The sequence below is a fragment of the Monodon monoceros genome, unplaced genomic scaffold (assembly GCF_005190385.1).
Source record: "Monodon monoceros isolate NGI ecotype Baffin Bay Population unplaced genomic scaffold, NGI_Narwhal_1 Super_Scaffold_19, whole genome shotgun sequence".
Lineage (NCBI taxonomy): Eukaryota > Metazoa > Chordata > Mammalia > Artiodactyla > Monodontidae > Monodon > Monodon monoceros.
This window is the reverse complement of record NW_021703775.1, coordinates 29,444,135-29,468,763: the sequence shown is the minus strand read 5'-3', so window position 1 is coordinate 29,468,763 and position 24,629 is coordinate 29,444,135. Positions and strand designations below refer to the sequence as shown.

General features: G+C 40.6%; 1 protein-coding gene across 5 annotated transcripts in view; it reads right to left on the bottom strand.

The window, feature by feature from the left end:
• Window positions 1-2,440: 2,440 nt before the first annotated feature.
• CUNH2orf42 (chromosome unknown C2orf42 homolog) overlaps window positions 2,441-24,629 on the bottom strand; it is a 42,208-nt gene continuing 20,019 nt past the window's right edge. For 2 of the 5 annotated variants that reach the window (XM_029232693.1, XM_029232694.1), the window contains exons 4-10: window positions 24,120-24,230; window positions 22,052-22,156; window positions 19,330-19,434; window positions 16,233-16,340; window positions 12,552-12,652; window positions 11,052-11,214; window positions 2,874-3,551 (exon numbers count right to left, since the gene is read on the bottom strand). In XM_029232693.1, coding sequence (XP_029088526.1) covers window positions 3,343-3,551; window positions 11,052-11,214; window positions 12,552-12,652; window positions 16,233-16,340; window positions 19,330-19,434; window positions 22,052-22,156; window positions 24,120-24,230 — 902 coding nt within the window. In that variant the 3' untranslated portion in view covers window positions 2,874-3,342. Of the gene's footprint in view, window positions 3,552-11,051; window positions 11,215-12,551; window positions 12,653-16,232; window positions 16,341-19,329; window positions 19,435-22,051; window positions 22,157-24,119; window positions 24,231-24,629 lie in introns of all 5 variants that reach the window. The other 3 variants (XM_029232695.1, XM_029232697.1, XM_029232696.1) reach the window with 3 other exon arrangements.

Below are 24,629 nucleotides of genomic sequence, written 5' to 3'. Positions count from 1 at the left end.
TACGGAGTATCAGCAAATATCACAAGATGTGAAGGAAGAAAACTAGGAAATCAGAATCTGGGAGATTAAAAAACAAAAAAGAGTATATTGAGGGGAGAAGCAGGTCCATCTTGGGAAAATTCACCAAAAAAATAGACACAAGGGCTGTTCTCTGTGACTGACTTTTCTGTGTTGTCTGTGACTTTTGCCTGAGAGGGTCCATTCACTCGAAGGGCTGGAGGAGGGCAGCCCCTGCCCATTCCCTCACCTTCAGCACATAGAGTGGGATTTCTCTGAATTCTAGTGGAGGGCAAATTTTGGCCTGTTTCTGACATGGGACACCAGGCAGTGACAGCAGAGTGCTTCTTGGATGACATATACAGGTTGCACTCTGTAAGTGGCCAGGCCTGGGGGCTGGTGTGGGTGCATGTGTATGCACATGTGGGCTGGAGGGAAGGGAAGTGATTAGCAGATCAGACATGACAAGAATCAGTGAAAGATTGGGTGGACATATGTGACTGGAAATTGCTAGGCCCAGAAAGTCACAGAGCTGATGACATCTGGTACCTTGAGAGAGCCAGGTGGCAGGCCTACAGAACTCCACTTAGGTGGGTGCTTCTTGGAGTCAGATTTTCTGGAGGTCTCTGAGTGGCCTATCGCTCCTCTAAATAGTAGCAAGCTGTTGAGATGATAGCAGTTCTGGTAGAGGCAGGTGTGAACCAAAGTGTTCTGGGTGTAGGAGTAGCAAGCTGTTCTCATGATGCCCATCATGTTAGGGCCCCCCGCCATGTTGCCTGGAGGAGGAGTTAAGATGCCATCCATCTCAGACCCATCAATACACTCAGTCTGAGGATGGTCCGTCTGTCTGTGCAGTAGACAGGAGGCTGTGTGGACCTGGAGGGTCTTGCGCTGCTCACTCCAGAACACAAATAGTGGCTGCAGCATGGGAAAGCAGCAGGTGGGCAGCCCTCAGAGCTGGGAGATTCCAACACCTAATGGAGGTGTGCAGTGGATGGTACAGATGGGAGTATGTATGGGTGGGCGCAGGGTTTGAAGAACACTGGACTGTTGGGAGTAGCTAGGACCACTCTACTCTTCTGGCATGGGGCAAGTCTGAAATGAGGTCAATACTGATGGTGTCCCAAAGGTGTCTGGATGCTGGGAGTGGGTGTAGCGACCCTACTGGTACTCCTAGGACCATGCTTGACCTGGTAGAGAGGGTATCAATGTAGAAAAGGTCAATGTAACTCTGAACCCCATTTCAGATTTTGATAAACTGTGTTGGTGGGCTGGGGTGGTCCTGGGTGGAAGATCTTGGCGCTTGAGTGGGGGCTTCTTTTGGTGAATTATTTGCCCCAGCCATGTGTCTTATGGCTCCTGTGGTTCTTCTGGCCCCTGTGGTTGGAGTCAAGTACTGCTAGATCCAGCCATGATTTGCCTGTCACTCACAGGTTTAGCTTGATCAAAAAGCTGTGACTGATGTCCTCAAAGTACTGAGGTTGAAAGACTTCTCAGAATAGGCCAACCACTGTGTTTCCTCAGGTGTTTTTGCTTTTAAAGCAAACACTCTGCCGCACCTAGTTTTAATTTCTCTTCTTCTCTATACCTATCCAAGCCCTTCCTCTCCTTTATTTTATTTTATTTTGTCCGTGTGGCACGGTTTGTGGGATCTTAGTTCCCCGACCAGGGATCAAACCCATGCCCCCTGCAATGGAAGCGTGGAGTCCTAACCACTGGACCACCAGGGAATCCCCACCTTCCTCTCCTTTAAAGCCCAGCACAGGTCTAATTCTCCATGGACCTCTGGACTCTCCTCAAGGATCTTCCCCATTGTCAGAAGCACTTGGGAGCTCTCCACACAAGCTAGCTCCTCAATCGTAGATAGACAACCCTTAATTTGCCTACCCATCCCCCTCTTGTAGGGGCACAGCTCCCCCTTTCACCAAAAATGATCACAGACTCCTCCACCCCCACCCCAGTTAGGCCCAGCAGAGCCTTTCTTTTGGGGATTTTGGACTTTGGATCAGGGAGAGTAGAGCAGTCAGTCCTGCTCTAGTGTGGAAGTGAAAGCCACACTCCCAGGTGCATTAGGAACCAGAATTCCTACCAGAAGGAGATGCTCTGTGCTGAGAGAGAGTGAAGCCTCAGGAGAGGTAGAGATGGGTCAGATGGACCCTGGCTGCAGGGGTTCTGAGGCCTAGCCACACCCCAGCTCCACCCCAGGATGGTTGTCCAGCCCTATTTTAATGTCCATGAACCAGTCATTCATTCGCATTTTGCCTGAGCTGGTTAGAGTTGGGTTTTTGTTATGTGCAATCAAAACAAAAAGCCTACCTAAGGACTTTTCTTGTCTTCCCAAGGACAGTGAATTATAAGGAATTTATATTATAAGGCAACATGACAGAGTGGAAAGAACATGCACTTTGGAATAAAATGAAACATTTTTAATGCTGTTTCCAGCAAGATACTTAATCTCAAAGAGACTGTTTAAATTTATAAAAGAAGGGGTGATGGCTAAACTCAAAGAATGATGAGGACTAAATGAGAAAAATGATCAAATGAGAATCTAAATGAAAATGCCTGGGATGTAGTAGGCAAACAGGAAATGTTCATTCCCTTCTTTTCTCCTTAAAGGCAGGCTTTCATTCTGTGTCTTTCAGTGTATCTCCATTCTGTGATCAATGAATTAAAAAATAGGAATTGAAGTTTACCACCTGTTAAACTTTTTGGAGAGTAAAGAAGGAAAGAAAAATCAAGAAAACAAGTAATTACAAGCATTAGTTGGAAATGTCAAATACTGCCTTGACACCTGGATCTCTTTTTCCTGTTTTACTATCACATGAATCTCCCGAAAGGTTTATAATTTTATAATTAGGCCAACATAAGATATAATCTGGAAAAACTAGTGACACTGTGCTTTGAGAAGAGAATAAAAGGGCATGACTGGAATTCTGCCAGGATGATCATCAACATTCTGCCCTAACCAGGGTATTATTAACTTTTCAACACTGTTGGTGTAAGGCAGGTGCTGCTAACTTCTTAGAGAATTAGGAAAAGGTTGAAACAAACTCTAAAGGTGAGTCCTTCGAGAAGGTATGTGGGCTGGTTTTCTTTTTGTTCCTTCAAAAACTAGCCAGGAATACCACCCAATTTATAATGAAGACTATACACAGCAGCACCAAAAGGGCTATGTACAAGAAGAGTTTTTCTTCAACAGAATCCACTTGAATGTGTTGAGAAACCGCATCTTAGCTAAGAGTAGTTCACTAAGGAACAGAGCCATCTAAGTGCCTAACTAGTATTTAAAGTTGTCAAAGGGTGGGGATGTGCAAATTTAGCAGCGAAAGACTCTTTTGTTTTGCCTCAAGGGAAAGTGATGGTGGTCAGAGGGGCCAGTTCCAAGGGCTGGTCCAGGGGGGGCCGCTGTTCTTGGTACTCCGCCACATGCCCATTGCGGTGGTGACCATACTCAAACTTGATCCGCAGCTCGCCAATCTTGGATTGGGGAAGAATATCTGGAATCCACTCAATGATGAAAGGTGTTGGCTCCTTTTGATCTGGGGAAGTGTTGCCTGAAGAAAAAAAAAAAAAAAGAAAAGAAAAAAGATTGATTAGTACAATTCCAAAATAAATTTGAGTCTGGACAGGACTTCCCTGGTGGCACAATGGTTAAGAATCTGCTGCCAATGCAGGGGACATGGGTTCGAGCCCTGGTCCGGGAAGGTCCCACATGCCTCGGAGCAACTAAGCCCGTGTGTGTGCCACAACTACTGAAGCCCGTGTGCCTAGAGCCCGTGTTCCGCCATAAGAGAAGCCACCACAACGAGAAGCCCGCGCACTGAAATGAAGAGTAGCCCCCGCTCGCCGCAACTAGAGAAGGCCCGCGCGCAGCAACAAAGACCCAATGCAGCCAAAAATAAATAAATAAAATTAAAAAAAAAATTGAGTCTGGACAGATCTTATCCTGTTCACAAATTTTAAAAGGAAATGAAAAAGAAGTTAAAAAAAAAAAACTATATGAGGAAAAAAAAGGCGCGGGGGGCCAACAAGAAGAATCAAGGGAAGGGAAAAGTGACTACTGCTGTATCTATCCAAAACAAAGTTTCAGGGAACTGTCTGGCATCCTCAAATAAAATAAGACCCAGCTTTTATGAAAATAGGGCCAAAAGAATCACAAGGAGAGCCCAGCCAGACTAAGAGGAAAAGACAGCTGGATGAGGTTAAAAAGGGAGACTATCAAGAAAAGGTCAAGGTTTCAAGGAAACTAGAAAGAAACAGACTTAAAATCTACATGGTTCTAAAACATATTACAAATCCATAATAACAAAAGAGTGTGGGGCTTCCCTGGTGGCCCACTGGTTGAGAGTCCGCCTGCCGATGCAGGGGACACGGGTTCGTGCCCCGATCCGGGAAGACCCCACATGCCGCGGAGCGGCTGGGCCCGTGGGCCATGGCCGCTGAGTCTGCGCGTCCGGAGCCTGTGCTCCGCAGCGGGAGAGGCCACAACAGTGAGAGGCCCGCGTACCGCAAAAAAAAAAAAAAAAAAAAGCACTGGCATATGTCTACACAGATTAACAAAACAAAACAGAAAGATCCAAAATGGATACAAAAAGAACAGGAATTTAAGATAAGGTAAAAATGGCATTTTCAATTAGTACAAGAAATACAAGTGTTTCTTTTTTTTTTTTTTTGCAGTATGCGGGACTCTCACTGCTGTGGCCTCACTCGCCGCGGAGCACAGGCTCCGGACCCGCAAGCTCAGCAGCCATGGCTCAACGGGCCCAGCCGCTCCGCGGCATGTGGGATCCTCCCGGACCGGGGCACGAACCCGCGTCCCCTGCATCGGCAGGTGGACTCTCAACCACTGCGCCACCAGGGAAACTCACGAGTGTTTCTTATAACAAATGGTGTGCATCAACTACATAATTATCTGGAAGAAAATAAAAGGCAGAATCTTACCTCATAACTTACATCAAGATAAAGTCCAGAAGATCAAAGATTTAAACGTGAAAAACTCAGGTTAAAGAATGCTTTTGAAAAAATGTAAAATACTAGCAGAATTAAAAATAAGCATATGGTATCACCTTCAAAACTATGGAGACAATTAAGCATAGAAAACATAGTCCATTTAGCAAAAAACAGAAGAACAAAACAAGGAGACAGAAGACCAACTCTATCAATTATAATAAAGGGGATAAACTATTGAAATTGGAGAAAAATCAAAACCAACAATATAATATTGATAAGAGATTCAATAAGAACAAAGTGTCACAAAAAAGTTAAAAGGATGGCAAACATCAGAAAAATGTAAAACAAAAGAAAGCTGGTGTCCCTGTTGTAATATTGAACAAAGATGAATTTAGGGCAAATGTTATTTTTACATTGATAAAGTATTGCTATATACTGAATCTACATTCTCCCAAAATTTCTCCCAAATTTTGTATCCTCCCAAGATTCATAAATTGAAAACCTAATCCCTGATGTGATAGTACTTGGAGGTGGGGCCTTTGAGAGGTGATTAGGTCATGAGGGCAGATGAATGAGATGAGTGCCCTTATTTTAGACCCCCGAGACATCCTTGCCCTTTCTGTAATGTGAGGACACAAAGTGAAGACTGCTGATGGCCATCTTTGAGCCGGGAAGCAGGCCCTCACCAGACATCGAATCTGTTGGTGCCTTGATCTTGGATTTCCCACCCCGCAGAACTGTGAGAAATAAATTTCTGTTGTTTGTAAGCCACCCAGTTTATGGTATTCTGTTATAGCAGCCCAAATGGGACTAGACAATATATTTACATTGACATCTGTCAATAACTCTGATGTACCAAAAACACTGCATTACAATACTCAAAGGCTTTTTGCAATATCAGAAGACATTTAGAGAAACATAACTGTAGTAGGAAATTGTCTCACAACTCTGCTATCTAAGTTGTATAAGTCTTAAAGCTATACAAGACTTTACATTGGATAAAAAATAACATCTTTGCTAGCACAAATTAATATCATACATTAGGTTAGTGAGAAAATATTTTTAAATCCCTAAAGTAAATAGAAATTGAAAAGGCACATCTTCTGACCTCAAAATAATAAAAGTAGAAATTGATAGCTAAGAATATAAAAATCAAACCAACTCAACCAACTGGAAATTTTAAATACAAAGTGTTGGGGACACAGAGAAACTAAACTATGATTAGAGACTATTTAGATATTAATAATAACAAGAACCTTAAATGTTCTTATTATCAAACATGAATTTTAAAAATTAACTGATAATTTCAAAAGGTATAAAAATTTAAAAATTCCAAGAAAGTGTTAGAAAAAAATTTTAAAGAGTTAGGAGAAATTTTTACAGACAAAAGCATAAAATAGTTCAAAACAGACATTCAGATAAATACAAGAGCCAGTTCTTTGAAAAAGACAAAAAATTCTTGGAGTATATAACTATAGACCTAGGTTTTAAAAGTTATGTGATTATCCTCTATACCAAAAATTATAAAAATGTACACAATTTAAATTTTGGATGAAAATAGGAGAATTTTTTGGGAAAAAAACAATTAAAATTGACTAAAGAAGAGGTAGGGACCGTGAGTACAAATATAAATCAGAAGAAATTAAACAAGTTTTTAGAGAACTGCCTGCAAGTAAAGTTTAGGTCCAAGAGAATAAATTCTTTCAAACATTCAAGGAACAGATATTTCCTAAGCTATTTTTTAAAATTAAGTTTTATTGGAGTATAGTTGATTTACAATGTTGTGTTAGTTTCTGCTGTACAGCAAAGTGAATCAGTTATACATATACACATATCCACTCTTTTTTAGGTTCTTTTCCCATATAGGTCATTACAGAGAATTGAGTAGAGTTCCCTGTGCTATACAGTAGGTTCTTATTAGTTATCTATTTTATATATAGTAGTGTGTATATGTCAATCCCCAAATCCCAATTTACCCTTCCCCCCAAGATATTTAATTTGGTCCAAAGCTTTCTAAAATCATTTTCTATATAACTATTACAAAACCCCCAAAAAGATAGCCTCCAAAAAAGAAACTGTAGGCAGTTAATACTTATGAATCAATAAGAAAAAATCCTAAATAAAGTATTAGCAAATAGACTCTACATAATACATATTAAAATAAAAAAGACCACACAGGATTTATTCCAGAAAGGCAAGATTACTTCAATATTAGACATTTATTCATAAAATTCACATTGTAAATCAATTATACTTAAATAAAATAAATAAATTTCATTGCACTTGGGTCAAAACAGTTCATCTTTTGAGGTTTCTCAAAAGATGGTAAAAAGGTATTTCAAGGGACTTCCCCAGTGGTCCAGTGGCTAAGACTCCCCCTTCCAATGCAGGGATACAGGTTTGATCCCTGGTCGGGGAACTAAGTTCCCACGTGCTGCGGGGTGTGGCCAAAAATTTAAAAAAAAAAAAAAAAGATATTTCAAAAAATTAAATTCTAGGGAGTTCCCTGGTGGTCTAGTGGTTAGGATTTGGTGCTTTCACTGCTGTGGCCCAGGTTTAATCTCTGGTTGGGGAACTCCCACAAGCCATGTGGTGAGGCCAAAAAATAATACATAAATAAATAAAAATAATTTAAAAAACAACTACATTAAAAAAAATCAATTCTAGTTCCTAATAAAAATACTTAATAAACCAAGAATATGATATGCTGTTATAATAAAAAATGTTATCTGAAATCAATAACCAATAGTTCATTATTTAATAGTGAAACACAGAGCAGCTTTTCCCAGAAAAATTCTATGAAATGCTAATGGTATTCCCCTGAAAAGTGTTGACCGGTCAAATAAACTGGGGAAAACTTAAGTTAAATAAAGTTCAACAGGTATTTTAATTTCAGGATCTTTTTAATATGCAAATTTATAGGATGAGTTACTAAGAGGGATACATTATATTCTAAGACACTACTCCCTACTGCCTCCCTACTCCAGTTGTAACATTATCTGCGATCTGAGTATATCATACAACCAGGGAAGTTCTCATGTGGCAAAGTTTTTTTTCCCAGCAAAAAAGTTATTACAAAATTGACTGAACAAGGGTTCAGGGAGTCTTAGAATCAAAGAAATACAGTATGTAGCATTTCTCAAACTTATCAGATCATGGAACACTTTTTTCACAGCATACTTATCACTATCTCTTCTTCAGGACAGAGTTGGAAAATGCTATGCTGGAGGAGTTTTTACTATAGTAAAAATGATAGTTTTACTATAGTAAAATGAAAATCTCAGCTGCTAGCTTTACTATTATTCATTGTTGCTCTTGAAGTTGTAGCTAATTTAACAAGAAAAAAAACAATGAGATATAAACATTTGATAGGAAACAAAATTATCATTATTTTTCAAGTGATATAATTGATTTCCCAGAAACAACAGGTAAACAACTATCATTGCTACTAGGAACTCATTAAGGAGGGCAATTTGATAGTAATTATATCAAAATCAAGAGCTTTCCATACATTGGCAGTAACAAGTTAGACACATGATAAATATCTTATTCCCAAGAGCAGCCAAAAATATATTTCACAAGAATTTGACAAAATAATTATAAATTCTAAATTTCTTGGTGACACAGTTCACTGCCCTGACAGTGCTTATAGCCTAGTCAGTGGAAAGACAGGTGAGTATTGGATGGCTAGGAGTGAAGGCTCTGGAGTCCAAAACTGCCTGGAATTGAGGACCAGCTCCACCACTTTACTAGCTGTGTAACTCTGGACAGGTTACTGCACCTATCTTGACCTCAGTTTATTCATCTGTAAATGGGGATCACAGAATCTACCTCTGAGTGGGCTGATGAGCATTAAATGGATTAATCTAGGTAAAGAACTTAAAATAACAGCTGGCACAGAGTAGGTGCTCATTAAGTGCTACTTGTTATAGTTGTCATTATTATTATTAAATTATTATACCCAAGTTAAAAATAGACAAAGAAAAAGCAATGCATCAAATACAAATGACTAATATGAAAATTTACTCTCATTAACATTTGAGGGTAATGCAAATTAAAAGAATGATAGAACATTTTTTGGCTATCAAATCAATAAAGATTAAAAAAAGAAACTCTTGGGGACTTCCCTGGTGATGCAGTGGTTAAGAATCCGCCTGCCAATGCAAGGGACATGGGTTCGATCCCTGGTCCGGGAAGATCCCACATGCCACGGAACAACTAAGCCCGTGCACCACAACTACTGAGCCCACATGCCACAACTACTGAAGCCCGTGCACCTAGAGCCCATGCTCCACAACAAGAGAAGTCACCGCAATGATAAGCCCATGGACCGCAATGAAGGGTAGCCCCCTGCAATGAAGAATAGCCCCCTGCTTGCCACAACTAGAGAAAGCACATGGGCAGCAATGAAGACCCAACACAGCCAAAAGTAAAAAATAAAAAAGAGAAACTCTTTCATGCATGGCTAGCAGGAGTAAACTGTAGAAATATTACAATCTTTCTGGACGGCAGTGCGACAAAAACAATCAAAAGGCCTAAAAATGTACATAATCTTTGACCCTCCAGTTTAACTTTTAAGAATTTACCCGAAAGAATATCCTAAATAAATTAGGAAATAATTAAGGCTATAAAAGGCTTGTCTAAAAGGAAGTTAATTATAAAAGGAAGCACTGTTCATAATAGCGAAAAGTTTGAAACAACTTAAATTCAGAATTGACTAGAGTGAGATAACGAATGAATTTTATGAAGCTGTTTAAAAATGTTGTATTCACAATAGCCAAAAGGTTGAAGCAATCCAAGTATCCAAACAGATGAATGGATACACAAAATGTAGTAGATACATATAATGAAATATTGTTCAGCCTTAGGAAGGAAAGAAAATTTGTCACATGCTACAATGTGGATGAACCTTGAAGAGATTATGCTAAGTGAAATAAGCCAGTCACAAAAGGACAAAGATTGTATGATTCTAATTTGAGTCGTCAAATTCATACAGACAGAAAGTAGAATGGCAACCAGGTCTGGGGGGAGGCAGGAATGCAGAGTTAGTATTTAATGGGTAGTTTCAGTTGAGAAAGATGAAAAAGTTCTGGAGATGGATGGTGGTGATGGTTGCACAACAATGCAAAAGTACTTAATGCCAGAAAACCTTAAGCTTAAAAATGGTTAAAATGGGGGCTTCCCTGGTGGCGCAGTGGTTGAGCGTCTGCCTGCCAGTGCAGGGGACACGGGTTCGTGCCCCGGTCCGGGAAGATCCCACATGCCGCGGAGTGGCTGGGCCCGTGAGCCATGGCCACTGAGCCTGTGCGTCTGGAGCCTGTGCTCCGCAACGGGAGAGGCCACAACAGTGAGAGACCAGCGTACCGCAAAAAAAAAAAAAAAAAAAAAAAAAAAAAATGGTTAAAATGTTAAGTTTTATATTACATGTTTTATAATAATAAAAAAAGTTTAAAAAATAATGTTGAAGACAGACATGGAAAGCTGTTCATGATATATTTTTAAGTGAAAAAAGCTGCTAAGATATGATCCCATGTTTTAGAAACTCTTTTTCTTTTCCTTTTTTTAAAAAATTTATTTATTTATTTGTTTGTTTTTAGTTTTGGCTGTGTTGGGTCTTTGTTACTGTGCACAGGCTTTCTCTAGTTGCGGTGAGTGAGGGCTACTCTTCGTTGCGGTGCGCAGGCTTCTCATTGCAGTAGCTTCTCTTGTTGCAGAGCACGGGCTCTAGGCACGCAGGCTTCAGCAGTTGTGGCACACGGGCTCAGCAGTTGTGGCTTGCGGGCTCTAGAGTGCAGGCTCAGTAGTTGTGGTGCACGGGCTCAGATGCTCTGCGGCATGTGGGATCTTCCCGGGCCAGGGCTCAAACCCGTGTCCCTTGCATTGGCAGGCAGATTCTTAACCACTGTGCCACCAGGGAAGCCCTCTAATTTTATTTTTAAAGTACTGGCTCAGATGAAACAAAACACTTTATCCCATGACTGCCTTTACAAAATGTGTGAATGTGTCTTCTTTGTTCAAGGTCAAGGCCCAAAGTCGAGGACAGCGTAATACACACAGGTGACCCTCAAAGGAAGGTGTGCTATTGAAACCGCCAATTGACTTACCAACTTTGAGGAAAGTTTTTAGTTCCAAGGGTCGCAGCACTGGTTGCTTTTCTATACGACCATAGGTTTCTGCTATGCTCTCTACTTCTACTTTAGGGCATTTAAACAGCTCGTAAGTCCCATCCCGGTTCTGGATAAAACTCCGGGTGATTTCCAAAGGCATCTGCATATTGGAGACAATACCAAGAAAGGTGAGAAAGGAAAAACTTTCAAAGTAGACAAACACTGGATGACAACAGATTTTATTCATTCTTTTCTAAGTACACTCAAATTAACTAAAATCTCCCCTTGTATTTTCAAGTAAATTTTTTCAACAGTTCTGCCTTTCCTTTTCTCTCTGTAACTTTCATTTGAACCCTTACCAAACCATACTGAACTGAACGCCTAATACCTTCATGGTCACATGACTGCTACTGGCACAGACCTGCTCTAAAATCAGTTTTATTCCCTCCCCTACTGCTCTGCTAGCAACAATCTTCTCCTAAAAACCCTACCAATAGCACCTATAGCTGACCTCACATCCTGTGTGCTTCCACCATCCTTGGGACTAAGCCAGACAGAGCTTGAACTGAATTTTGCCTTTGCCACTAAACAGCAGGCTGAGCTTCTCATAGCCTGTTTCTCATCTGCAAAATACTGTTAATACCAGTGCATGGTTGTGAGATTGAATGGGGTGATACAGGTAAGTAACGTACAACACAGAAGCTCCACGACTTGACTTTGCTCTGGGGCTGCTGCAGTGCCTCCCTGAACCCCGCCCTTTTCAGGCTAGAAGCTGTTTCTGCGACATCCTCCATTTAAAGAAGTTCCTCAGGTGTCTTTAGTGCAAACATAGGCCTTTCCTAAAGTTCCCATGTAAGTTCTATAGTTATCAAACAATTTATTTTTCTGAACATAACAGTGCCTTGCAATTCAGCTAATCTTAATGTATTAAATCACATGATGCTGAGTTTTCCACACTATTCCATTATCATAGGAAGGGAAAATCCTCACATTTTTAGGATCTGCTTGAAAAAAATGTCTAATATTGCCCCTGTGAGAAAGGACACAAACTACTTAACAATCATTTCTCTAATGAGAGCTAAATTGCAGCTTGGAGAGGAACACTGAATTGTGCTGGACCCACGGACTTCACAAATAGTATATCATCTCAAATTATATATATACTTTCTAGCTGCTTGCCAGTTAACCTAGGGCTCACCATGGCTAGTAGGGGATCATTATTTAATTTACAAGAAAGAGCATCCCTGTTTTCTGATCCCAAAGGCAAAGAAAAAAGGATACTCCAATTTAAGATACATCCTCAAGCTACAGGGAATACCTATTAAAATCAGAGTTGGAACAATAAAGCCATGAATATTTCTGAATAATCTCTTAGTATGAAAAAAGGAATTCTCTTTGGTGTCCATGACTCAAGGAGCTGGTGCAAACATACTTCCCGCACTTGCTTCCCTCTCTTCCCCTCTCTGCCCTCCCACTATTGTAGAAATAAACTCTTACCTCTGGGGTATCTAAGATTTGTTTAACTTGCAGAATATTCGTGATATGCCAGGTATACTTGGAAAAGGTTCCCAGTGGCAAAGCATCTTTGCGAACAAAAGCTTCAAGGTAAAAAGGGGGTAAAATTAGACTATCGAAAAATAACATGCTCTTTCACTGAATTTGTTATCCAGTTTCTGGAGAGTTCAGTGAAGTGATATTCCTGCCTTATAGAATCTCAGTCCTCTAAAAAACGTATTTTATACACACACACACACACACACACACACACAAACACACACACATATGTTTTGGGTTGGCCAAAAGGTTTGTTCGTTTTCTTCCATAAGATGGCTCTAGTATTGCTTAGTGGTCTTTTTTTTTGCGGTATGCGGGCCTCTCACTGTTGTGGCCTCTCCCTTTGCGGAGCACAGGCTCCGGACGCGCAGGCCCAGCGGCCATGGCCCACGGGCCCAGCCGCTCCGCTGCATGTGGGATCCTCCCGGACTGGGGCACGAACCTGCGTCCCCTGCATTGGTAGGCGGACTCTCAACCACTGCGCCACCAGGGAAGCCCTGCCTAGTGGTCTTTAACTTCATTTGAAACAATCTTGTTAGATTGTATGGTGACAACTGTCATATCAGTTGCATTTAAAAAAAACATCAAAATTGGTGAATTTCTGTGTATCCATTTTAATATTGAAGATGGAAGAAAAAAAGCAACATTTTCCTTATATTATGCTTTATTATTTCAAGAAAGGTAAACGTGCAACAGAAACACAAAAAAAGATTTGTGCAGTGTATGGAGAAGGTGCTGTGACTGATTGAATGTGTCAGAAGTGATTTGTGGAGTTCTGTGCTGGAGATTTCTTGCTGGACGACGCTCCACGGTTGGGTAGACCAGTTGAAGTTGATAGCGATCAAACTGAGACATTAATTGAGAACAATCAACACTGTACCACGCGGGAGACAGCCGACATACTCAGAATATCCAAATTAAGCGCTGAAAATCATTTGCAGCAGCTTGGTTATGTTAATCGCTTTGATGTTTGGGTTCCATATAAGTTAAGTGAAAAAAACCTTCTTGACTGTATTTCCTCATGCAATTCTCTACTGAAACGTAATGAAAATGTTCTGTTTTTGAAACAAATTGTGATGGGTGATGAGAAGTGGGTACTGTACAATAATGTGGAACGGAAGAGATCATGGGGCAAGTGAAATGAACCACCACCAACGACACCAAAGGCCGGTCTTCATCCAAAGAAGGTGACGTTGTGTATGTGATGGAATTGGAAGGGAGTCCTCTATTATGAACTCCTTCCGGAAAACCAGACGATTAATTCCAACAAGTACTGCTCCCAATTAGACCAACTGAAAGCAGCACTCAGTGAAAAGTGTCTGGAATTAGTCAACAGAAAACGCTTCATCTTCCATCAGAATAACGCAAGACCGCATGTTTCTTTGATGACCAGGCAAAAACTGTTAGAGCTTGGCTGGGAAGTTCTGATTCATCTGCCGTATTCACCAGACATTGCACCTTCAGATTTCCATTTATTTCGGTCTTTACAGAATTCTCTTAATGGAAAAAATTTCAATTCCCTGGAAGACTGTAAAAGACACCTAGAACAGTTCTTTGCTCAAAAAGATAAAAAGTTTTGGGAAGATGTGGGATTATGAAGTTGCCTGAAAAATGGCAGAAGGTAGTGGAACAAAAGGGTGAATATGTTGTTCGATAAAGTTCTTGGTGAAAATGAAAAATGTGTCTTTTATTTTTATTTTAAAGACGAAGGAACTTTTTGGCCAACCCAATAGATCTATTTTTTGGCCGTGCCGCGCAGCTTTAGGGATCTTAGTTACCCCACCAGGGATCGAACCTAGCCCCGGCAGTGAAAGTGCTGAGGCCTAACCACTGGACCGCCAGGGAATTCCCTAAAAAAGGAATTCTAGAAGCAAATCTATAATAGAGTTTTGGCAGAAATGTGATGAATCAAATGATAAGGACTTCTGCTATAAAAAGTCTCTGATGCTTCTTTTGAGATACTACTGATTTTTGACATCTTGGCAACTTGTTTGTTTGGTAAGTCTACACACAGAGGACTCTATTATAAAACAGCCTCTTACAACTTTAGATAAGTCAGAGGTCAAATCATAGTCCTTAAAATAACTACATAGAGTTTAAGCCTGCTCACGTGGTTGCCAATCTATTGCCCTGCCTCCCAGATTATAAAGGGGTTCCACTGAAGGACCCCAAAAGATCTAAGCAATGGGTTAAAATTAATGTATTAGGCCTAAAATGGGTTGTTTTTGTTTTTATTTTGGCTGCACTACTCAGAATGCGGGATCTTAGTTCCCCGACCAGGGATCGAACCCATGCCCCTACAGTGGAAGTGTGGAGTCCTAACCACTGGACTGCTAGGAAATTCCAGGCCTAAAGTTTAAACTGGAAGCATCAACACTGTCTCAAGGGACTTCCCTGGTGGCACAGTGGTTAAGAATGCGCCTGCCAACGCAGGGGACACGGGTTCGAGCCCTGGTCCGGGAAGATCTCACATGCTGCGGAGCAACTAAGCCCGTGCACCACAACTACTGAGCCTGTGCTCTAGACCCTGTGAGCCACAACTATTGAGCCCATGTGCCACAACTAATGAAGCCCACGTGCCTAGAGCCCATGCTCGGCAACAAGAGAAGCCACCAGCCCCTGCTCGCCGCAACTAGAGAAAGCCCGTGTGCAGCAATGAAGACCGAACATAGTCAAAAAAAAAAAAAATAAAAAGATAAATAAATTTATTAAAAAAAAAATACTGTCTCAAAAGTCAGATAGATAAGATAAGGTGTAAAGACAGAGATTTTTATGGCCCTAAACAGAGAGATTCACAGCTTGTACTATTAAAAGACAGAATTAAACATCAGTCCTGGGAATTCCCTGGAGGTTCTGTGGTTAGGTCTCTGAGCTTCCACTGCAGGGGCACAGGTTCGATCCCTAGTCAAAAACTAAGATCCCGCATGCTGAATGGCTCAGCCAAAAAACAAACAAACAAACGCTTCAGTCCCTATTACATCATCAAATAACAATTTACTGAAGAAATAGCTCTGATTTCTAGCTGTAGTTACTCTTGGGCTATTTGTCCCTGAGCAATCTTTTCCTTCTCCTTTTTTCTCCCTTATTTCCTTATACTACCAAATAAGTATCTTGAGATCTCTAGTAGAAAGATATTATATAAAACCAAGAAATAAGTATCAGAATACTGTAATTATAAAATGTTCCAAGCCTGAGAATCACTCTAAAAATAAAATCTCCCTTCATCATAAATGGGGAATCGTGAAAAACAAGTTTTAGTTTTTGACACATACTGTAATATGCTTCCAAGAAGCCAGCCCAAACAACAATTGGAGACTGCAATGCTTTTGTTGAAACTGGTTCATATCTAGAAAATATCCAACTTCTTGGTGGGCACCTTCATTGTGCTTCATCGGTGATTCTTTTACCAACATTGTGCTTTCGGAATCTTTCCATCAACTCTTACTGGCATAAGCATGGGGCCTTTGAAGAGTGTGATCATTATTCTAAGAGCTGATGGGCTAAGGCTTCATGCTCTGAGCATGTAACTAGAAGTCCTAATCATGAAAATTCCGCACAATTTTCCCAAACTTTATTCTCTAAGGTCAAGACATCTATTGCTATTCCTGAGGAAAAATCCCATACCTGTGGTAGAGTTGGGAAGCCGTTTTTTTGCACTTCCTATGGATATTCTCTGTTGCAGGGCATCAAAAAAGGACTGAGGAATGTGGAACACCAGTGGCTCTGGTTTGCCTATAGGAAATAAGAAGAAGCTCATTTAAAGAAACTCAGTGGGCTTTCTGGTGTGTAGGGGAAGGTGGAAGAAATGGAATTGATGGGTAGTAATAACTAAAAATACCACTGAGATTTTTTTTTTTTTTGCGGTACGCGGGCCTCTCACTGTTGTGGCCTCTCCCGTTGCGCAGCACAGGCTCCAGACGCGCAGGCTCAGCGGCCATGGCTCATGGGCCCAGCCGCTCCGCGGCACGTGGGATCCTGCCGGACCGGGGCGCGAACCCGCGTCTCCTGCATCGGCAGGCAGACTCTCAACCACTGCGCCACCAGGGAAGCCCTGAGATTTCTTTATACAGAGGCAAAAAGAAGGCTTTGATTGACCTTTATGAGTCAAGCACTGTCGCCTGCCCTACTCTTGATCCCTTGCAATTATAACAAATACAGCACACTCTTGTCATCTACCAAAGATAACTTTTCAAATCCCTAATTTTGTAAACACTGCCACAGCACAGACTTCTCCCTTTAAAGAGGACATGAAATGAGATGAGAACATTGAGGCTGAGATGAGAAGGTAAACTTGATTCACTGCTGCTCACTATCCCAGGCACCTGCTGTTTGCATTCATTTTCTCAGATGGTCAGGACTGCCAATGCCAGAGACTGCAAAGTTAGGACACTTTATCCAATAAGCATCAGTCTCCTCTCTGATGTGAAGACAGGCAAACTGTTTGAAAATACGTAACAAACCTCCTTTAAAAAGTTGCAAGAAAAAAAAAAAGTTGCAAGACACTAGGTCAACAGAAAGAGTGTTCAGGGGAGAGGGTGAAAGAGTTCAGAGTTTTCCTTAAAAACTCTGCCCAAGAAGCAAGCTCCAACAGAGGGAAAACATCCAGAACCACATGGCTTAACATGTAAATTCCACCTGCGTGTAGAAGGTGTAGCTCTTAAAGACAGTTTACCTGCCTTTCTGAAATAAAGATCAAGCCAAGAAAAATGAAAATGAAAGGTTTTCTAGAATTCCATATTAAGGTTTTACATTCTATCAATTGATTTTACCTACTTAATTGAATGCAGAATGCCAATGACAAAACTGTCACTGCTTTTGAGCCACTAAAATTATTTTTAAATTTTTATTTATTTATTTTTGACTGCATCGGGTCTTAGTTGCGGCACGCGGGATCTTTCGTTGCGGCACGCGGTCTCTTCATTGCGGTGTGCAGGCTTCTCTCTAGTGGTGGCGTGCGGGTTTTCTCTCTCTAGTTGTGGCGCATGGGTTCCAGAGCGCGTGGGACCTGTAGTTGTGGCGCCCGGGATCCAGAGCGTGTGGGCTCTCTAGTTGAGGGGCTCGGGCCTTAGTTGCCTCACGGCATGTGGGTTCTTAGCTCCCCGACCAGGGATCGAACCAGCATCCCCAACCAGCATCCCCTGCATTGGAAGGCAGATTCTTTACCACTGGACTACCAGGGAAGTCCCAAGCCACTAAAATATTAATATCGGGGCAGTTTAGAGAAGTCACTACAGAAAGGTTTTTAAAATCTTTCATCTCGAAATTAGATTATGGGCTATCTGCAGAGATCATTACAGCTCTAAAACTGCTAACTTACCACAACTCAGCTGATGGGATGCTAGGGTTTAGGTAAATTAATCTTGAAAAGCCCTTGTAAAAGACACAGAATCACAGTCCAGGAGAGAGCTGATGGTGACTTTGACAAAGGTGGTGGTAATGGAGATGGTGAGAGGGGGTGTTACAAGGAATGGGATGAAAAAGGACCACAGTTTATAGTTTACATTATTGTCAATGTTCTGTTTTAAGTTCTGGGAGGTGGGTTAGTAGGTATTTATTATATTATTTAAAACAATATATAAATAAATTTTTAAAAGAAAAGAAAAACATAGACTTTCTCTTTAACCTTCCCTAGCTTATTTTGTTTTTCTAAAAAGTAACTTCTGAAGTTTTATTTATTCTGAATTAATGTAAATAAAACTAAGCATGTATTTCAACACCTCCATTCTTGTCCCTTTCTTCACCATGAAGCCACAACTGATCTAATCCTTCAAAACTCATGTCCTCCTACTGAGTGTCTGCTGTTGGGCTGCTATTCAGTTTGGGGTGCTTTATTTTTAAAATGATATTCATAAACTTCAACATATTCAGCAAAGAACATCAAAATGATGTGAGGTTTGTAAATATGCCACGAGGAGTGTTTGAAGACCTGAGATGTATCACTTGGAAAAGAGAAGACCTGTCAGGCAGAGCAAAGGGTGTGTGCAGTGGCAGGGACTGTTATTTGAAAACAGGAACAGACTTATTCCGTGTGACTAGAGCACAGAACTAGAACCAACAGGAAGTATTATCAGCAAACATTTCCACTTAGTATGAGGAAGACCTTCCTCACAGTTCTCACTGTCTAACAATGTCATGAGCTGCCTCAAAAAGCAGTGAGCTGCTCATCACTGCACAAAGCCTGGAAAACCATCCATCAAGGATGCTTTTAAGGCAATGGGCAAGGCTTGGGTAGATGGTCCACCTCTGAAACTGCTGAGGTTCAATGAGGCTATCACGATCAACCCAAATCCAGCTTGTGTTCTCCAATCTTCCTTAGCATGTCTGTGTAATTTTATATGACTGTCTTAGTCTCACAGGTTTAGATTTTTTTCTAAACTATTTCCTCCCTTGCTTTAAGTGTGAGGATTAGAATAATCTTCTAAGGCTTTGGTATCTCCCTTACCAAATACACACCCAGGCATACCCCAAGACCAAGGCTCTCTACCTTGACTTATTATTTGCTGTGGTTTTTCTCTTCCATCTCTAAATTCATTTTGCTGTTCCTGCATTTTGATTATGTGATTATTCCTTTATTTCATTTAGATTTCTACTCTCTTGCGGCCCAGTGCACTCTAGACTAAAGCCCAATTACTTTTTCTATCAAAACAGAGTAGAACTATAACACAATTACTTTAATTTCTCCTACTTTCAGCAATAGCCCAGTTGGATGACCAATACTTACCATCAAACTGATAGTGCATGGTTTGATGGATGCGTTCTGTGACACTGGCCAGCCAGTCTTGGAAGGATAAGGTCACTTGTGCCTCATCTAGCAGCTGACTACAGCCTAGGGAAAAACAAAACAAAACTCTTCATTAACGTTTTTCTTACAGAATTTAACGGTGAGTTGAAGTTTGAAAAAGCTAAGGAGTTTATACATAAAAGAGGAACAAGCTGAAATTCAAAGAAAGTAGATACAATAAGTGAAATGGAATATTGCAGGATTCTTTTAAAGAATCCAACTAGAAAAAAAAAGGAATAGAAAGCTCTGAGAGACTAATGGGTTTAAGATTATTAACCACAAAAAATTTGCAGCCTTTCAACATCAAACTGCAAATTGAAGAATAGCCTTGTATGATGGCTGTTTTAGAGCCATTAATTGGCCCTATTCCTGATGAATATGTCTATATACCCAATGACCTACCATTCTATTCTATTTCTTCTCCTGAAATGTTTTCATATGACTGAAGTATATATCCCCTTTTATTATTTTTTTTTAAATAAATTTATTAATTTTATTTTTGGCTGCGTTGGGTCTTTGTTGTGGTGCGTGGGCTTCTCATTGCGGGGGCCTCTCTTGTTGCGGAAAACAGGCTCTAGGCGTACAGGCTTTAGTAGTTGTGGCCTGCAGGCTCTAGAGCGCAGGCTCAGTAGTTGTGGCACACAAGCTTAGTTGCTCCGCGGCATGTAGGATCTTCCCAGACCAGGGCTCGAACCCGTGTCCCCTGCACTGGCAGGCGGATTCTTAACTACTGTGCCACCAGGGAAGCCCTATCCCCTTTTATAAAGAGATAATGATGCCAAAACTACTATTCATTTAAGTTACAATTCTCATAAATAAATGCATATAGTGCTAATTTGGATTAAAAGCTATTTTCTTTTTTCTTTGCACCAAAGTGATAAAAATTTGTTTAAAATCTTCTACCAGATACTTTTTTTTTTTTTTTTTTTTGCGGTATGCGGGCCTCTCACTGTTGTGGCCTCTCCCACTGCGGAGCACAGGCTCTGGACGTGCAGGCTCAGTGGCCATGGCTCACGGGCCCAGCCGCTCCGTGGCATGTGGGATCTTCCCGGACCAGGGCACGAACCCATGTCCCCTGCATCGGCAGGCAGACTCTCAACCACTGTGCCACCAGGGAAGCCCTACCAGATACTTTTGATTTGTTTACTTCCTGACCTTCCAAAAACATTTATTCTTGGACTGTGTAAGTTCTTAATTAATTAATTAATTAAGATTTGGTCTTGCATTGTTTGCTATTTATGTATCGGTCTTGTCTTCAAAACCAGAGTATGAGGGCAGGGATAATGTCTAATTTTTAATCACCCAGCCATATTATATGAGAGTTAAGAAAATGTCGACCCCCAAACATACAAGCTTAACTATTCTGAGTAGAAAATTGACATATATAAATTTATAAGTTATATTCAAATTAAGTCATTCTGTCTCTTAAATGTTACTGCTTTTAGGTGTTTTCAAAGTTCACTAACTTTGGAGAACAGACTATATTTGTCTTTCTCAACAAATGTTTATCAGTATAATTGTAAGATATGTTTCTTCTTCAATTTGGAACCCCTATACCAAATTGCATATGGGTAGTCAGCAACAAAAGGAAAATATTTTACAAAATACGTGCTGCCAAAACATGTCAGTAATTTTTGTTGTATTTGTTATTTAAAGACAATCTGGGGGGGGGGGCTTCCCTGGTGGCGCAGTGGTTGAGAATCCGCCTGCCAATGCAGGGGACACAGGTTCCAGCCCTGGTCCGGGAAGATCCCACATGCCGCGGAGCAGCTAAGTCCGTGCGCCACAACTACTGAAGCCCGTGCGCCTAGAGCCTGTGCTCTGCAACAAGAGAGGCCACCGCAATGATAAGCCCGTGCACCGAAATGAAGAGTAGCCCCGCTCGCCGCAACTAGGGAAAGCCTGTGTGCAGCAACGAAGACCTAATACAGCCAAAAAAATAAATTTAAAAAATTGGGGGACTTCCCTGGTGGTCCAGTGGTAAAGAAACCACCTTACAATGGAGCGGACGCAGGTTTGATCCCTGGTTGGGGAACTAAGATACCCCATGCCACGGGGCAACTAAGACCAGGTGCCACAACTACTGACTTCGCGAGTGTCAACTAGGGAGCCCGTGTGCCGCAAACTACAGAGCCCATGCATTCTGGAACCTACATGCCACAATACAGAGACCACGCGCCCTGGAGCCTGTGCGCCACAGCTAGAGAGAAGCCTGCACACCACAACGAAGAGCCCGCGCGCTGCCACGAAAGATCTGCACACCTCAACGAAGATTCCAGGTGCCGCAACTAAGACCCGATGCAGCCAAAAATAAATAAAATAAATAAGTAAATCTTAAAAAAAAAAAAGACAATTTGGTTTTGAGACTGATTTGAGACCAGTGGGACTGACAGCACAGATCTTAGCCTCAGTGCCTGCTAGTATTTATCTAGGGGGACAATATGCAGCATTTCTTTTGATTATATTGCTTTGGGCATCATTTTTTTTTTTTTTTTTTTTGCCACCCTGCTCAGCCTGTGGGATCTGACCAGGGATCCAACCCATGCCCCTTGCATTGGTAGCGCAGAGTCTTAACCACTGGACCACCAGGGAAGTCCCCTCTTTGGGCTTCTTCAAGATGATTTTCCAACTCTTTAGCCTATCCTGGGGAAGAGAAACTTACCCTGCCTTTTTAATGAAGAAGCAACCACAGGCTTTTTCAGGCCACTTTTCCTTAGATTACTGCTCACTGCATCTTGAAGCAGCAGTGAACTTTTCGTCTGTGCACCTAAACCACAAATCATTATAGTGTTTAATAAAATGTCCGCAGAATATAAATCGATTCCATATTAATTTCTGAAGTCTAAAACATATAAAAAGTCTTTGCTAATTTCTAAGTTAGCTTCAGTTTCTAGAAAGAATTAGCATTAGCCTTTATACATAACATTTTAAATGTCTCACACTCTTTACAGGAAGTTGGTGGGGGGACTAGAAGTGAAAGGAAGAAAAAACTTCACCCTTTGTTCCCACCTTTCAGACAATCACTATTAATTTTCTGGTGAACTACTGTCCATTTTCTTTTTTGTAAATAGTTTATTTTGCTGGTTTTGTGCTTTAAGTAGCTCTAAATATACTGGGATTTCCAGGTTTAGCAAAAAAAAAATTTTTTTGAACTTCAAACAAACAAATAATTTTTTAGTATAAATATGTTGCAAAGATTGCATGGGAAGTACTTATACCAAAAAATTATTCACTGTTTATCTGAAATTCAAATTGAACTGAGCATTATGTACTCTATCTGGCTACCCGAGTGAGCTAACATTTCTCCAAACTCTTTATAGTCATTTTTCATGGCTGCCTGGTATTCTATCAAGTGGTTTATCATGGGTCATTTAACTATCCCCAGTGGCTGGCTCTTAGTTGTTTCTAATTTTTCAATATTATAAATAACTACACAATAGGCATCTCTGGACAAAATGCTTTTCCTGTACAAAGGATTATTTCCTTAAAAAGAGATTATTTAGAAGTGGGATTACTGAGTTAGAGGGTAAAAAAAAATTTTTTTTTCATTTCAAATTTTCCTGGGAAAGACCCATAATCAAACATTTAACCACGATCTCTGCTCTTTATTGCTGCCAGAATTACCCCTCAAAAACACAGAAATAACCATGTCACTTCGTTTCTCCATCTTTCTCCAGCTTCCCAGCACCTGAATGCCTGTGCCTGACCATCTGACCCACCTGCAGCAATACTCCCTCTACGGGTAGGAACATTTTTTAAGGTTCTTAACAGATACTACAAATGATTAAAGCAACTTACACTACACTAGCCATGCTGAAGAACACTGATTTTACCTTTGCCTGTGGTCTCATCGCTTAAATATCTTTGCTGATTTGGTATCCCAAAGTATCTTGTTTTAATTCTGCATTTATAAAATGCTTGCATTTCTCTCTTCACTAGTGTATTTGGAGTTTGGTCCTCAGGTGGGGACCGGTAATATTTTCCTTTTGTTTACAGCCTAGGTCGTTTTTTTAAAATTATTTTTTAAAAGATTTATTTATTTGGTTGAGCTGGGTCTTAGTTGTGGCATGTGGGATCTTCGTTGCCACGTGCGGGATCTTTAGCTGTGGCATGCTAATTCTTAGTTGAGGCATGTGGGATCTAGTTCCCTGACCAGGGATTGAACTCAGGGCCCCTGCATTGAGAGCGCGGAGCCTTAGCCACTGGACCACCAGGGAAGTCCCTAGAGCCTAGGTCTTTTAACACTTACCGACTAGGACACTTCAGCATTTTCATACTGATTTATATGAGTCTTTAACTGACACTGATATATTTGAATTTAAAAAGAAAAAAGATACATATATGGAGCCACCTGCTGAAGATGCAGATAACAAACTATATTGCTAAGTTATCGTGGAAAATATAATTAACCATTGTCACAAATTAAAAAAAATATATCTGTTGATGAAAATTTTATAACACTGTCCTAAGGCAGAGTAAGGTGTAAGACTAGTCTGATTGATTAAGGGATGAGCAAACTAAAATTGGAGTTTGGTCAGATCTTATACTTGGCCAGTAGAACCGACTCTTAGCTTCACTTGAGAAAGAATCATCAAGGGAGAGTAAAACTTTTTTCAGGAAACAACAACATTATTTCTTATACTTGCTGAGATTCAGTGAAACACATAGAACACAGTAAAACCACCTCTAAAGGTAACACCACCAAACAAACAAACCAAACAGCTTCTCACCAGATACTTCCTCCTTCTTCCTCTTCTTTGGCTTAGAGGCAGTAGACTCACAAGCTGATACTGTTGATTCTGAGTGGCAACCTAGCTGGGGCACAATAACCTCCTTTAGACCTAAAATATAAGAAAATATATGAATTATTAATACTACCCAAGAGTAAGTATGGGTCCCTATCTAGAGGAAATTAATTTCTAAAAATCCAAATCCCCAAAACAAATTATAGAGTGACTGTCTGCTTTAAAATCAGTTCCTTTAAAGAACTCTCCCAAACATATGTTTTTGTTCATAGACCATTAATACGATAAAAGGCTCTACAGAGAAATGTAAAACTAAAGAGTTGGGAGCTGCTGCCAACTAAAGATCGTTCAGAAATGAAAATGAAAAGCATCTACAAGATAAAAATGTTAAAAACATAAGATGATGTAGAAACATTTAAAGATCTTTTGAGCAAGGTACTAGTTTTCCCCATCTTCAAAGATAAGAAACAAGCAAGCAAGACAAAATAAAAGGGA